Source organism: Podarcis erhardii (genome assembly GCF_964252035.2).
Source record: "Podarcis erhardii genome assembly, chromosome: Z".
NCBI lineage: Eukaryota > Metazoa > Chordata > Lepidosauria > Squamata > Lacertidae > Podarcis > Podarcis erhardii.
In genome coordinates, this window is record NC_138504.1 from 48,133,762 (window position 1) to 48,147,386 (window position 13,625).

Here is a 13,625-nt window from a genome sequence, read left to right on the forward strand (position 1 = left end):
AGGCATCTGGTTGGCCACTGTGAGAACAGGACCCATCCAGCAGTTCCTTATTACGTTTTTATATGTGTCCTGTACATAGATAACAGGAGACAAAGGGGAAGGAGAGGTTTGGGCTTGATAAGAAGGGTGATTCGGAATCGTGCACCTCAGATGAAAATAAAACATAGTTGATTTTCCTTGGTCAGTTACACAGTAAATTAAGGTAGAACGAAGAAGTAGTGGTGGTACGAGCCTGGATCGAAGGGGAAGAGGACACCTCCAATGTTGCTGCTTTAGCTCTAAAGAAAGTAATGTATCTGGAAACTTGCTTCTGGGAGCACCAAGGTTACAAGTCTTTGCAAATCAATGTTCATGCCTTTGTGCTCCTGGTGGTGCTAACCCACTTGGGTCCATTATGAGAACACAGGAGAGGGTGATGTTGGAAGAAAGCAAAGGAGAACAGTGACAGTGAGCATGTGCAAAGCAGAGGCGATATAGATGAGCAGAAAAATTAAGGACCTTGAGGACTAGAAGCTTGAATGATTTAAAAGGTGCCAGGAAAAAATTCCAGGGACACTGGAAGAAGAAACCTACAGTGGTGCCTCGCAAGACGAAATTAATCCGTTCCGTGAGGCTCTTCGTATAGCGGTTTTGTCGTCTTGCGAAGCAAGCCCATTGACAGCTTAGCGGATTAGCGCTATTAGCGGTTTAGCGGCTTTTAGCGGATCAGCTGATAAGCGGCTTAGGGCTTAGGAAAAGGGGGGGGAAAGGGGAAAAAACCCGCAGGAACTCGCAAGACATTTTCGACTTGCGAAGCAAGCCCATAGGGAAATTCGTTTTGCGAAGCGCCTCCAAAACGGAAAACCCTTTTGCCTAGCGGGTTTTCCATCTTGCGAGGCGTTCGTCTTGCGGGGCACCACTGTATTCATTGTAACGGGAGGCGGTATGGTGCATGTGGGACACACAGGTGGCTCTTGCTGATTCCATTTCCCTCTTTATACTGCTCCATTGCAGATGAAGTTACTGGAGCTCCAGGAGTTGGTGATGCGCTTGGTTGGGGAGAAGAACGAATGGTATATAAAATACATGGAGATGGCTCAAAATGTGGATCCCCAGTCTGACCCCAAGAGTGAAGCTGCTCTTACAGCAGTGAGGCACGTTGAGCTGAATGCTACCGATGGTGAAGGTGAGCAGTGGTGACAACCAGTGGGGGAAATAGCTGCTGTATCTTCATGGGGAGTTCTAAGCTTAATTTCAGTATCTTGGTTTAGCCCCAGAATTTGAGAAGTATCAGTAAATGTCTCTGTTTTTGAACTTGGGCAGAACTACTTTCCGCTCTCCACAAGCAACAGAAACCATTTACCACACACTAGGGTTGAGGAGAGAGTTTTATAGGTTTTGTGTGTGAGACTTCCAGGAAAACCTGAGACCAAACATTTCTCTCTAGAAGTTAAACAGTGTCTGCTATCTTGCCTCCCAGGGTTGCGAGAAGTGAGTTTGGCAGATGAGCCAGAACTGGAATCCACAGCTTCGCAATCCCACCCATCACACACTGACAACAAAGCTCCCCAGCCTGCTTCACAAGACCCCACCGCCAAGCAGATCATGCATCTTCTACGTGAAATTCAAAACCCCCGGGACAGGCTGGGCTCCCTCTTGCAGAACCCCTGCATTCCCTTCTTCTATCGAGCTGATGAGAATGACGAAGTCAAGATCATGGTGGTGTAACTTGGCATGGAATCTGCAAGGACGTAAAGTGCCCCGTGTTTTCTGTCCTGTAATCTTCGGTTGCAGCAAGTGTCACACATGGTGGTTGAGCTCAGTGGAATTTGAGTGCCAGGCATCCTGAGCTAGTCTTCCCCTTTTGCTCTTCCTGAGCAGATAATGTAGGGCTGTCATGTGAAGTTCAGGAGAAGACTTGGGTTCTCCTGGCTTCTGCTTCAGGCAGCCAGTCAGTTTCCTCAGTCAGTGACTTTTGTTCCACTTGTCATTGTAGCCATCAGCTCAGCACCTTTCTGTTAATTTATTCCAGGTTTAGATGGTTTGGATCTTCTTTGTCCCTTACCATAGATCTCTGTCTTTTTGCTTTATTGCACAGCTGGCCTCCTGCCCAAATTTAACAGCCATCTTAATCTCTAGCCCTCCTTAAAACAGAGAGCTCTACAAAACATTTTCCTTTTTGTCTAATGACTTGGGACAGGCAGCTCAGGGGGAGAATCTGTCTCCTGTTACCATTTTGGGGTTGGCTTCTGGCTTTTTGGTGCAGATGATCTGAGGATGGGATGGAAATGTGGCTGCGCTTTTGAAGGTGACATAGTTTGCTGTCTCTGTTGGATGGTTTTAAATTTTTTTTTAAGGTGGGGAAACCTTTCTCCCCTCTTCTTTTTTAAAGGAAATCACTGAAAAAGCATACTTTTATATTGATCTCTGGAATTTCAACTACCTTTAATTGGATCTCCTTTCTCCCTGGTTGGGCAGTGGATTATTTTAAGTGAGCAAGGTTGTTTGAAATAATTTTTTTATCTCCTGTGGTTCTAATACAGAACCAGGCCAGAGATTTCTATGCAGGAGGGTGTGTATCATATGTTGAGTGAAAAAGGCATTCAGAGCAGGTGCATGAGGGAGGGACAAAGATTTGCCCCATGTCTAGCTTGAATCCTACCTAGGAAGCCATCTATAACTTTGTACATTTACATACAGGCAGCAGAAGTAGCTGGCTGGTGACATAGCTGCTTGTTTGTGACCAGGGTCCTTCCTGGAGGTGAAAAGTGCTAGCAAGGTGGATGGGTATTGCTGCTGCATTGCACCTCCTTGTAAGTCATTTTGCCAGTCGCTTACATAATAGATTGTTGTATCTTCATCAGAGCCTTTCTTTCCAGTAGAACCTGCTAGAAAAAGTCCATCCAAAGGAAAAGCACACAGGGAAGCTTCTTAAAATGTAAGCTTCATCCTTCGCCAGTTTTTCAGGAGAGCACGATTGTAGACTTAAATCACTGCACTCTTCCAGGAGATTGGCACAGCTGTGATGTCAGTGTTACTCCCTCAGTGCATTGTGTTGGCACTACAAAGTGGGCTTGCGAGCTCCTGTTTGCACGAATGTACATAGTGTATCTGTGTAACATTTTGTATATACCTTGAATAAAGAGGAGAAAAGTCTTTGGGCAGAATTTCGGGCTGCCAGAAGTCATCTTGTAATCTTGTATTTAAAAAAAAAAATTAAATTCAGTGGCGGGAGCCAGGAATGTGATTTAATATGGAACATTGTGAAATATTTATTGGGTGTCTGGTTTCTGGGAATATGAAAGGAAAACCTTTATTAGAGAGAACTTGCATTCTATTGCAAAGATAATTTAATCCTGTTACAAATTTGTTCTTTCTGAATAAACCTGTTCCACCTATAGCACACTGTGTGTGGTTCTTATGTTCTACAAAAGATGAACAGTTTCCCCTATTGTGCAGACATGATTGAGTTGTATGCATGTTGCATTCTGTTTGTCCTTGCTGAAATGGACAGCCTTCACCATTAAACTGGTTTTCTCCCAGGAATGGGAAGAGAAAAAATCTAGTTGCTGCTAGGGCTGGGCAATGTACAGTGGTACCTCGGGTTACAGATGCTTCAGGTTACAGGCTCCGCTAACCCAGAAATAGTACTTCGGGTTAAGAACTTTGCTTCAGGATGAAGTGGCAGCGGGAGGCCCCATTAGCTAAAGTGGTACCTCAGGGTAAGAACAGTTTCAGGTTAAGAATGGACCTCCGGAACAAATTAAGTTCCGAGGTACCACTGTATCAATATTGTCCAAAACCAGTCTGAAGTCCACCTCGTAGTAATGGTTTCATAGTATTTGATGTGGTGATATATCGTGAATCACAATGCGTGCATGTGCTATGCAAAAATCACGATGTGGGGAAAACCGTGAGTTCGGTCATTGCTCCTCTCCTGATTCCTGCTGCCCCTCAACTCTCCTCTGCCTCCTGCAGCGAATCACAAGAGCAGGTGCTGAAGAAAGCAGGCTACCTGGGAACTTTCCTCATGAGCTTCTTGTTTTAAGTGCAGGCGCCAGGCTGGTAGGCGGTTGAGGGAGACGCAGTCCGAGCCAGCTCCAGGCTTCTTGCTGGGAGTCCCTTTTCCCTTCCTTCCTCTTTCTTTGGGCTATCTCTGCCTGCCCACAAGACCCTGACACCCGAGCCATACCAGGGTCCTCACAAGAGCAGGAAGCCCTTTCGGCCTCGCTTCCCCAGACCCCCTTCCAGTTGTTGCCCAGCCCTGCCATTTGAACTGCTGCTGCCCTCAGCTGGGGCTCTCTTGGAAGCTGCTGCTAGTCCCGTGGAAAAATAAACTGGGCTATTTACTTCTGAGTTAAAGAAAATAAAAATAAAAATAAACCTTGCCCTCTTGTTTAAGTATCCTTCCTCCCTTCTGGGTGTGTGTTTGTGTCTCCCTCGTGTTTATTAGGGAACATTTTTTCACCTTACCTTTGATATCTATGCTACGAATTACTCCTACAGCTTTAATTTTTGAGAAAATGTGCTAATTTAAAAATTACCTGTATTATAAAATAACAGCCATAGCAATATGTTAAAGGGAAGTTAAATTTTGTAAGTTTTAGACCTCTAAGTAGTAGCAGTTGCCAGGGGATTACCCGGTTTGCCTCTACAGAGTTCCATCCTTATTTCAGACATTGTTCTGTATCGGTATATCGCAATGTTTAGCTGTTGATATATCACGATCCTGAAACCAGACATCGCCCAGCCCTCGTGCAGCCCTTTTCATTTCTGGCCTCGGTGTATGTCAGATGCTCATTTCAGTCTGTCGATCTCCACGCCATTTCAAGTAGCAGAACCTTCTCTGTTATCTAGGAGAGGGCATACAAGCCCTGCTTTTCCTGTAGGTACTTAATTCTGTTTCTAGTCCACCATTCTGTTCTCATTTTTTACATAGTGCTATGCTGTTTCATCCGCCCAAAAATCCTAACTGCACCTCTAGTGGTGGAGCCCCAGAATTGTACAAAAAGGTACAATGGAACTACTGTGCTTTATTGTGGTTCTTCTAAAGATGGTTTCTGAGAAACAAAGGTGTCCTTCAGCTGTGGGATTTTAGGAACTTCCGTTTTGTTACCTCAGGAGAGCCCATCCCTTATCTCACTTTAACCGACACCTGTCTCTCATGTGGAAGGGGTTTGTGAAGACGGAACAATCCTTACTCCCTGGACAGAAGCAGCGGGAGGGGAGGGGGCTGCATGCATTTCACTCTGCTATTTTGCTGCAAGTGTATTGCGTCTCCTAAGGACGGACGGAGGGCTCTGGGACCCTGCAGCTTCCTTCCCAAAGCCAGGCGCCTTGCTTAGCCGCAGTGCGGGATTTGGAGTACTGGATGTTTCTCTGCACAGGGTGCTGACGTAAGGTGGTGTGAAATTGAGACACTCCAGTTGGGGGCGCAATTGAGACGCTCCAGTTGGGGGCGCCAGATATTGGCCTCCACAGGCCGCCATTTTATGGTAGATTACAAAGGCCCTTCCATTTTGTTTGGCATTGGGAAGAAGGTGTGACAGAGGGAAGGGCTCTAGGACCCTGCCAGAGCCTTCTTTCCAGAGCCAGGCACCTTGCTCAGCTGATTAAGAGAGGCGGCAGCAGTTTTCCGCAGGGCTCTAATCTGAGGTGGTGCAAAATTGAGAAGATCCGTTTCGTCTGGCTTTGAGAGGGTGGTGCAAGGGCTCAGGTGCTGCCAGAGCCCTGACACTGCCTTCCCAAGGTGAGAAGTGGTGCTCATGTGCTGCAGGTCGCTATTTTATGGAACCTTACAAAGTCAATTTTGTCGGGCTAGGGGAGGGTGGCTGGACAGAGGGAAGGACTCTAGGACCCTGCTGGAGTCCTGGAGCCCCCTTCCCAAGTCAGGTGCCTTGCTTAGCCACATGTGGGACCAGCAGCTTTCCTGCAGTGCTTAGCTGAGATGGCGCAATATGAAAAGTCTATTTTGTCTGGCTTTGGCAGGTCTGCACAAGGGGACTAGGATGCTCCCAGAACCCTGGCACTGCCTTCCCAGAGCCTTGCTTAGTTGATTAAGAGTGGTGCTGGCAGTATTCCTGCACACAGCTTTGATCTGAGATGGTGCAAAATTAAGAAGATCTACTTGGGGACTTCAAATATTACAAAGTCCCATCCGTTTTGTCTGACTTTGGGAGCGCTCGCCTCCCCAAACCGGAAGCCTAGGAAGTACTTGCCTGCTCTGGGATGGAGAGAAGGGCTCTAGGACCCTGCCAGAGCCCTGGAGCCTCCTTCGCAGAGCCAGGCACCTTGCTCAGCTGCAGTGCAGGATCTGGAATCGGGCAGTTTTCTTGCACAGGGCACCAGCTGAGATGCAGTGTTATTGAGAAGATCCCAAATATTGACCTCAAAAGATTACTAAAGTAATTTTATCCATCTTTGGGACGGCAGCACAAGTGCTCTGGAGCTCTGGCACTGCCTTCCCAAAGCTGGGTAAACTTTATAGATTGTAGATTTGCACAGGTGGGGGTATGTATGTGTGAATTAATAAAAGGACGTGTGGGTTTTCTTCACTCCATTTATTTACTTCCCACTGCTCTGCCCACACAAAACTGTGATCTTACACACTGCAGTTTGGAAAGCTCTGCAGTAGAGCCTGAGACTAAATCTCAGGGTTTGGAGTTTAAGCTCCACATTGTGCAAAAAATTCATGCATTGCAGGGGCCAGATGATCCTTGCAGTCACTTCCAACTCTACAGTTCTATGATTATGGGATGTTGGTGGCACCACCCAATTTGGATCTGCAGAACAGGGTGCTTTGTCCCAGCTCCTGCCAATCTAGCAGTTCGGAAGCATACCAGCACAAGTAGATAAATAGGTACTGCTGCAAGCCGGAAGGTAAACTGTGTTTTTGTGTGCTCTGGCAGTTGTTATAGTCCTTTGTTGTGCCAGAAGCGGTTTAGTCATGCTGGCCACATGACCTGGAAAGCTGTGTACAAACGCCAGCTCCCTTGGCCTGAAAAGCAAGATTAACGCCACACCCTAGTCATCTTTGACTGGACTTAACCATCCATGGAACCTTAATATTGACATATGATTTTATGATCTGAGTAGATTTTCAATGTGATCCACCCTGCTATATAGGAAGACATTGCAACTTAAGCATAATGCACAAGTTTGGGTTCTGTGTGGATCTCATTGTTGGCCATGCAGGGTTGGACAATGGGCTCTGTAGTGTCGTGAATGCTTCCATCTGTGAGAGAGAATTCCCTGAAAGAGGCAGTTATCAAACCACTTTATTTAAAAAAACAAAACAAAAACCTTTGGACTCGGCCACTATGACCAGTCTCAAACTTTCCATTCCTGGGCAAAGTGAGTGAGCCTGTGGCACATCTGGAGGACCATGGTCATGCTGGTCAATGATCTCCAGCTAGGGACAGAGGTGAAAGCTGTTTCCTTCCGCTCCCTCCTGGACCATATCCAGAAAGTGGTGATGAAGAATGAGTGTTTGGCCCCCTGGCCTCTCACTTTTGGGGTGCCTCAGGGCTCCATCTTCTCCCCCATGCTTTTTAACATCTATATGAACCTGCTGAGAGAGATCATCGGGGGTTTGGGCTGGGTGTTCATCAGTATGCGCATGATACCCAGCTCTACCTCTCTTAAATTGGAACCAGTGATGGTGGTGAAGGTCCTGTGTGGCTGGAGGATGGATGGCAAATAACGGACTGAAGTTGAATCCAGACAAAAAAGTGTTGTTTCTGGTGGGCAGGAGGCAAGCGGGGGGGACGGGACTCCATGAATGGGGTAACTCTGCCCCTGAAGGACCAGGTACGGAGCATGGGGGTCATTCTGGACTCACAGCTCTCCATGGAGGCGCAGGTCAATTCTGTGGCCAGGGCGGCTGTCTACCAACTCCATTTGGTATGCAGGCTGATCCCCTATCTGCCCATGCACTGTCTTGCCAGAGTGTGCTGGTTATCTCCTGCTGATTATCTCCTGTAGAGCAATGCACTCTATGTGGGGCTACATTTGAAGGTGACCCAGAAACTACAACTAATCCAGAATGCGACAGCCAGATTGGTGATTGGAGGCGGCCGCTGAGGCCATATAACACTGGTCCTGAAATACCTACATTGGCTCCCAGTACGTTTCTGAGCACAATTCAAAGTGTTGGTGCTGACCTTTAAAACCTAAACGGCCTCAGCCCAGTATACCTGAAAGAGCGTCTCCACCCCCATCATTCTGCCCGGACACTGAGGTGCAGCGCCGAGGGCCTTCTGGCGGTTCCCTCATTGCGAGAAGTGAAGTTACAGGGAACTAGGCAGAGGGCCTTCCTGGTAGTGGCACCCACCCTGTGGAACACCCTCCCATCAGATGTCAAGGAGATAAATAACCCTACAACTTTTCGAAGACAGCTAAAGGCAGCCCTATACAGGGAAGTGTTTGATGTTTGATTATGCTTTTATATTTATTGGAAGCCACCTAGAGTGGGCAGGTACTACTACTACAACAAATAATAATAATAATAATAATAATAATAATAATAATAATAATAATAATAATAATGTGTTGGCTGCCAAAATCACCTGCCAAGGAAAACAGCTGAGTTTTTCTTTTTTAAGAACCGTGGAATCTACTCTGATTAAAGTTGTTTGGAGTTTTTGTATAGAACCTTTTCTTGGTATGTGTAAATAATACCACAGTGAGATAATACACTTTCAGTGGATGGTGATGCTTCCTTCTAAAAACCCCATACAGAATATGTTTGTGTGTTTAACTGTAAAACCAGAAAGTCAACCTATTGCTCCTGACACTGCCATCATGTGTGCAGCTCTCCATTTGTCTTGCCACAAATAACTTGACAGCATTAAGTATAAGAGCCTGGAAGCACTGAGAGAGTGTTTTATTCTAGACATGGAGTACTCAGTTATACAGAAATAATAGTTTATTTTTCAGCCAATAAACAAGAGTTGACAGATCACAGACAGCATCACAGATACTAGCAGCACTGCGAAGATTCACCACAATTTTGGGGCAACAATAACCCAACCGTGTAGAGCAGGGAGTTGACAATCTCAGACTTCTGGGTGTGGGTTATATTTTGTTGGGTGCACATGTGTACATTATATATAATCTCCTTACTCAAGTATTTGCTAAACTCAAACATCAGAAGCATTAAAGGCTTAAAACATCTGGACACCATATATATTTAGATCTTTATATTTATAGATATTTATAGATATTTATATAACAGTAAAGATATGTTTCTCATTACTACAATATAGCTCATTTTTTTTGTTTAAATTCCTTTAAAGCAACTGGGAGGAAGAAAAGCCAGTTTCACTAGAGTCACATCTGATATGTGCAAGCCACAAGCTACAACAGAACAAAGCTGTGTTTTTAACATGTGCGTTGGACCATTCCAGGACAGAACAGCTAAGAGGCAGATAAAGGATGGATCTCAAGAAGGGAGCAGGGTTACATGTCAAATGGTGGTTTTGGACTCTCCGGGCGGGAGGGACTAGCTTTGCCAGGGCGGCTGAAATTCAAGGAAAGAGAGACAAGAACACAAAAGAAAAAACAAGGGGGGAGAGAGAGAGAGGGAGAGGGACAAAAATGTAAAACAACAGTTAAAATATGGAAAGGATTGGACATCAGAAGTTGACGTCGAGGATCTTCAACAGAAAATCAAAAGTAACAGCACTGGGGTAAAAGGAACAAAAACTGTAAGTGGGGATGGCTGAAATTTTTCAAGGAGGATGTCTAAAGCTGGCTTTCAAAAAGACAGGATGTTGCAGATCTTTCCCCCCACCCCACTTTAAATATTTCTATATTTACCCCTCAACATATACATAAAGAAGCCAGAGAAGAGGATGTCAAGACTAGCAGTTACACACATTTCCCCCCACATTACATATTTGTACCATCAGCATGCAAGAAGTGAAGGTTGGAAGAATCAACAGAATCGTCATGACATCAAACGAGTAGTGTTTTTGTTTGTTTGTCTGAAGCAATGGTAGTTGCACTAAAACACACAGCCCACTCCTGGAAATGTTAGATAGTCCATTTCTGTGGAGAGGAAGGCTATCAACTTCTCTCCTGCTTTGTGGAAAGTCAGTTGTAAGTGTACAAGTCAGCTGCCTGGAAACACCAGCCTCTCTTAACCTTCCTTTGCTACTTCAAAAAATAGAGGGTAGCACATTGTGTTGGTTCCTTCCACCTCGAGATAGTGAGAGAATTCTTGGTCTGCAAGACGGCATTATTCAGTAAGCCCTCCTGTCCCCAGCTTGAGAGAAGGCTGTGTCAACTGTTCCCTAAAGTTTGCACTTTGACTCTCAAACCCACATACCAGACGTTACCAAGAATGTTCATGTTAAAACGTTTTTGTTAACATTATCTTCATGTTTTATCCTCTTCCAGAATTTTCATCTTAACTATAGTGGGGGGGGGGGGGATTGTTACGTAGCTATAGATTAGAGCTAGATGCTACAGCTAACCATCGCAGGGAGGATGCTATGCGCAGACCAGGCAGGTTGTCCACAACTGCCGTTTTGGTGCACAGCAATGCTCCTGTAAAAACAATGCTCCAAAGATCTTATGTCCTTCCAAGTTCCCCATGCCACTGAACTAGGACTACTCTACGCTCACAAAGCAATACAGGATGCACGAGAGAAGACGAAGAAGAGCTCAATCACTAACGAGCATTTTACGACATGGGGGAAGGAGGGGAGTGAAGGTGCCTGTGGGAGGAACAAGGGGTTGGGTTGCTGGGGCGGGGAGAACCCCGGGCACAGAACTTGTTGCCAGCTTTCTACAGGCCTCGGGTTATAAATCTAAGAGGGACGGTTCAGCTGGTCGGATTATGGTGGGTCGAGTAGGTGAGGCAGGGCCCTTCCGGCTGTGAGAGCAGAGAGAAGAAGAGAGAAAGAAAGACGAGAAGAGAACACACACACAGAGGTTAGCCATGGCGGTCAGTCACAATCCCTACATGCTTCTCCACCTCATCCAGACCAGGACCTTGGCCTTCACATAGACCAGAGAGGGCAATGCTGTTATTCATAGCCTTTTAAAAATGGATCAATTTCATCGTTGCTGCTTTAAAAAGGAAGACTAGAAACCACCCTTGACACAGATCTATGAAATCCCCATGGATTACTGGTGTTCACTTAGAATCTCATTGAAGGATCTCTAGAAACCAGAGTCCAATTTCCAGAAAGGAGGTCCTGGTACCCAGGTAAGTGTTGAGAAGCATGCAGCACAACCTTTGTGATGCTACTATACCAAGCGAGTGAGGAGCAATGTTACACAGAATGGGTGGTGTCCTCTGGGAGGTGCTGTTTCAGAAGTTGCCGGCCAGTCTGGATCAGGCACCCCCTGCTCTGAGAGTAAAGGGCACCTTTTTGAGCTTGACCACTAGCTGAGTCCAGCTTTTTCAAACACTTCTTTATAACCCTAGAACAAATTTAGTCAGAAATTAGGTTGCAGCATGCTTCCCTCCACCCCCCTCCAATTGACAGCTCCCAGACTTATTGAACCTCTCCAGCAACAACCAAGGGCTGCTTCATAGACTGTCAAGCTGGTGTGGTCAGAAGTTGGCTTTGAGCTGCTGGATGCTGAAGGTGAAGCACCTCTTAGGTATGTCCTTCAGCTCTAGTAACAGCTTCACCCTTGTTTATGTCACCCCAAACTGCTTCAGCATGAGACAGGCAGGCGCCAGCCTCTGCCAATTTCCATGTGATGTTAGCTTGTTTTTTATTTTATTGCTGCCTGTTTTAATTTATGCTTTTTAATTTTGTTACTATCTCGTTATATTTGTTTTATTTTTATTGTGTGAACTGCCTTGAGAAAAGACTGAAGTGTGGCCTAATTTTTGCAAAGCAAATTCATATCCTGGCACATCCATTTTTAGGTAAACCTTGGCAGCACTAATTTTTCCAGTGCTGATTCATTTCCGGGAACTTACCTTAAGTTACTGGATAGTGTCAGTATTATAGACAAGTCTGCCACATAACCTTTCTGATGGTGGGGTGGTGGGGTGTTGCCACTGTGTATGGATGTCACAAGGCTTGACCAGGTTGGGTGTCTGGGAACAGATTGGGATAGCCCAGTCTAGGATAAACATATCTGTGGGCTCTTGCACAATAAATATAACTTAACAGAGAAGTTAAATTATCTGTGTGACAGTCCTACATGCATGTAAACCACTGTGAGCAGAAGTTGTCACCAGGGCTTGCCCTTTACCATGGAAGAGTTTGCTTTGGTCTACCATTTTCCTCTCTCAAACCTACATTTGTATCCCCCCCCCCTTAATGAGCTCCAACCAGAACAAGGCTCCATTTTGTAGTGGTCTAAAGTCAGCACTGCCTTGAGGATGCAGAGCTTCCCAGCATGTATACTGTGTGGCTATTTAGAGGTGTGAAGGATCATAATACGTCATGCTCTATGCACAAAAGCATTTCCTACAAGGGAGTTGCATAGGAACTTTGTAATGCACCAAGGCTGCAAATGCAGCTCTTCTCTCAAAACCGGAAGAGAAATGATTGTTTGTGACTTCTTTGGTGCTCTTTGTAAAATCCAGGCTCTGGGCAGGCAAAGTTTCCCAACAGCGAGTCCCAGAAGGATGAACGGGCAACAGCCAAGCCTCCTCAAAAAGACCAGCTCCTGCAACCAAACAGCCTGACAAGAACTGAATGGCAACCTGAGCTGCTGTTGAGGAGGGCTGACAGGAAGCAGGAAAGAGATGATGTTCTGGAAGCAAGTCAGTTACTGCAAAACTGCCGTGATGATGGAACACCGAGTTACAGTCCCCCTGAGCTGCATGGTATACCTCTCACACTCCACAGCTACAGGTTCACTGGGGATGATACAGAGATGTGCCAAGGAGAAATCACCATCTCCACCTGAACGCCACTGCTCTCCGCTCACTCTCTTCCTCCACACCAATGGCCTTGATCAAACTTAGAAGGGCAGGGGCTGAAGTCTTACTATCACTGAAGGCAGGCAATGCTGTACTTACGCCTCTGTCCAAAACAGGCCTTGAAAATTCATTCTAGTATTATGTAAGGATAATGCATCTACAATTAATTTTAGCACAACAAAGATCATGGTCTTTTCTAGATGCAGATTTATAAGTAAGAGGAGAATAGGTGGTCGGCGTATAGACACAAATCAAGAAGTTTAGATACTTGGGGCATTATGTTTTCCTCCACACTTTCTTGGACTACCCCGACACAGATGGGCAGTAGAAGCTGCTCAAAGTATAATAAAGTGGCACTCCATTTTTTTCTATAGTAAGGGAGCACAATTTATCCCTGCTGCTGTGAAAGTATATAAGGTTTACATCTTGTCTCAGCTGCTGTATGTCGTTCTGATATGGATTCAGGAATTTAGTTCAACAGTTGAGAGTGTTCTTTCAAACTTTTTGCATCCCCTTTTTGGAATCCCATAGTGAGTGTTAACCACTGGTCAATGGCCAGAGACAGGCCTTGCATCTATAGAATAGAAACAAGGCCAGATTTAACTGCCTCCCTTCTGCAACAGACTACTTTGCCCCCTTGTGAGTAAATATCCCAGAAGGACACAGGAATGGCACCTGGAATATTTCTTGGCTGATACAAAATAATAACAACAGAATTAGTGGCCAAGTTCCTGTTCTAGGCTCAAAG

At 45.6% G+C, this 13,625-nt stretch overlaps 2 protein-coding genes across 26 annotated transcripts in view; one reads left to right on the forward strand and one right to left on the reverse strand.

The window, feature by feature from the left end:
• The window catches only part of GOLGA2 (golgin A2), a 45,892-nt gene extending 42,513 nt beyond the window's left edge, over window positions 1-3,379 (forward strand). For all 5 annotated transcript variants that reach the window (XM_081847517.1, XM_081847519.1, XM_081847520.1 and 2 more), the window contains 2 exons: window positions 994-1,165; window positions 1,460-3,379. In XM_081847517.1, coding sequence (XP_081703643.1) covers window positions 994-1,165; window positions 1,460-1,707 — 420 coding nt within the window. In that variant the 3' untranslated portion in view covers window positions 1,708-3,379. The remainder of the gene's footprint in view (window positions 1-993; window positions 1,166-1,459) is intronic.
• A 5,469-nt stretch (window positions 3,380-8,848) lies between these two features.
• Window positions 8,849-13,625, reverse strand: part of DNM1 (dynamin 1) — a 131,054-nt gene continuing 126,277 nt past the window's right edge. For 14 of the 21 annotated variants that reach the window (XR_014152678.1, XR_014152680.1, XM_081847547.1 and 11 more), the window contains one exon: window positions 8,849-10,858. Coding sequence is in view for 11 of the 21 variants with exons in the window: in XM_081847547.1 (XP_081703673.1) it covers window positions 10,786-10,858 (73 nt within the window). In the remaining 10 variants the exon portion in view is untranslated. The remainder of the gene's footprint in view (window positions 10,859-13,625) is intronic. The other 7 variants (XR_014152677.1, XR_014152679.1, XM_081847546.1 and 4 more) reach the window with 1 other exon arrangement.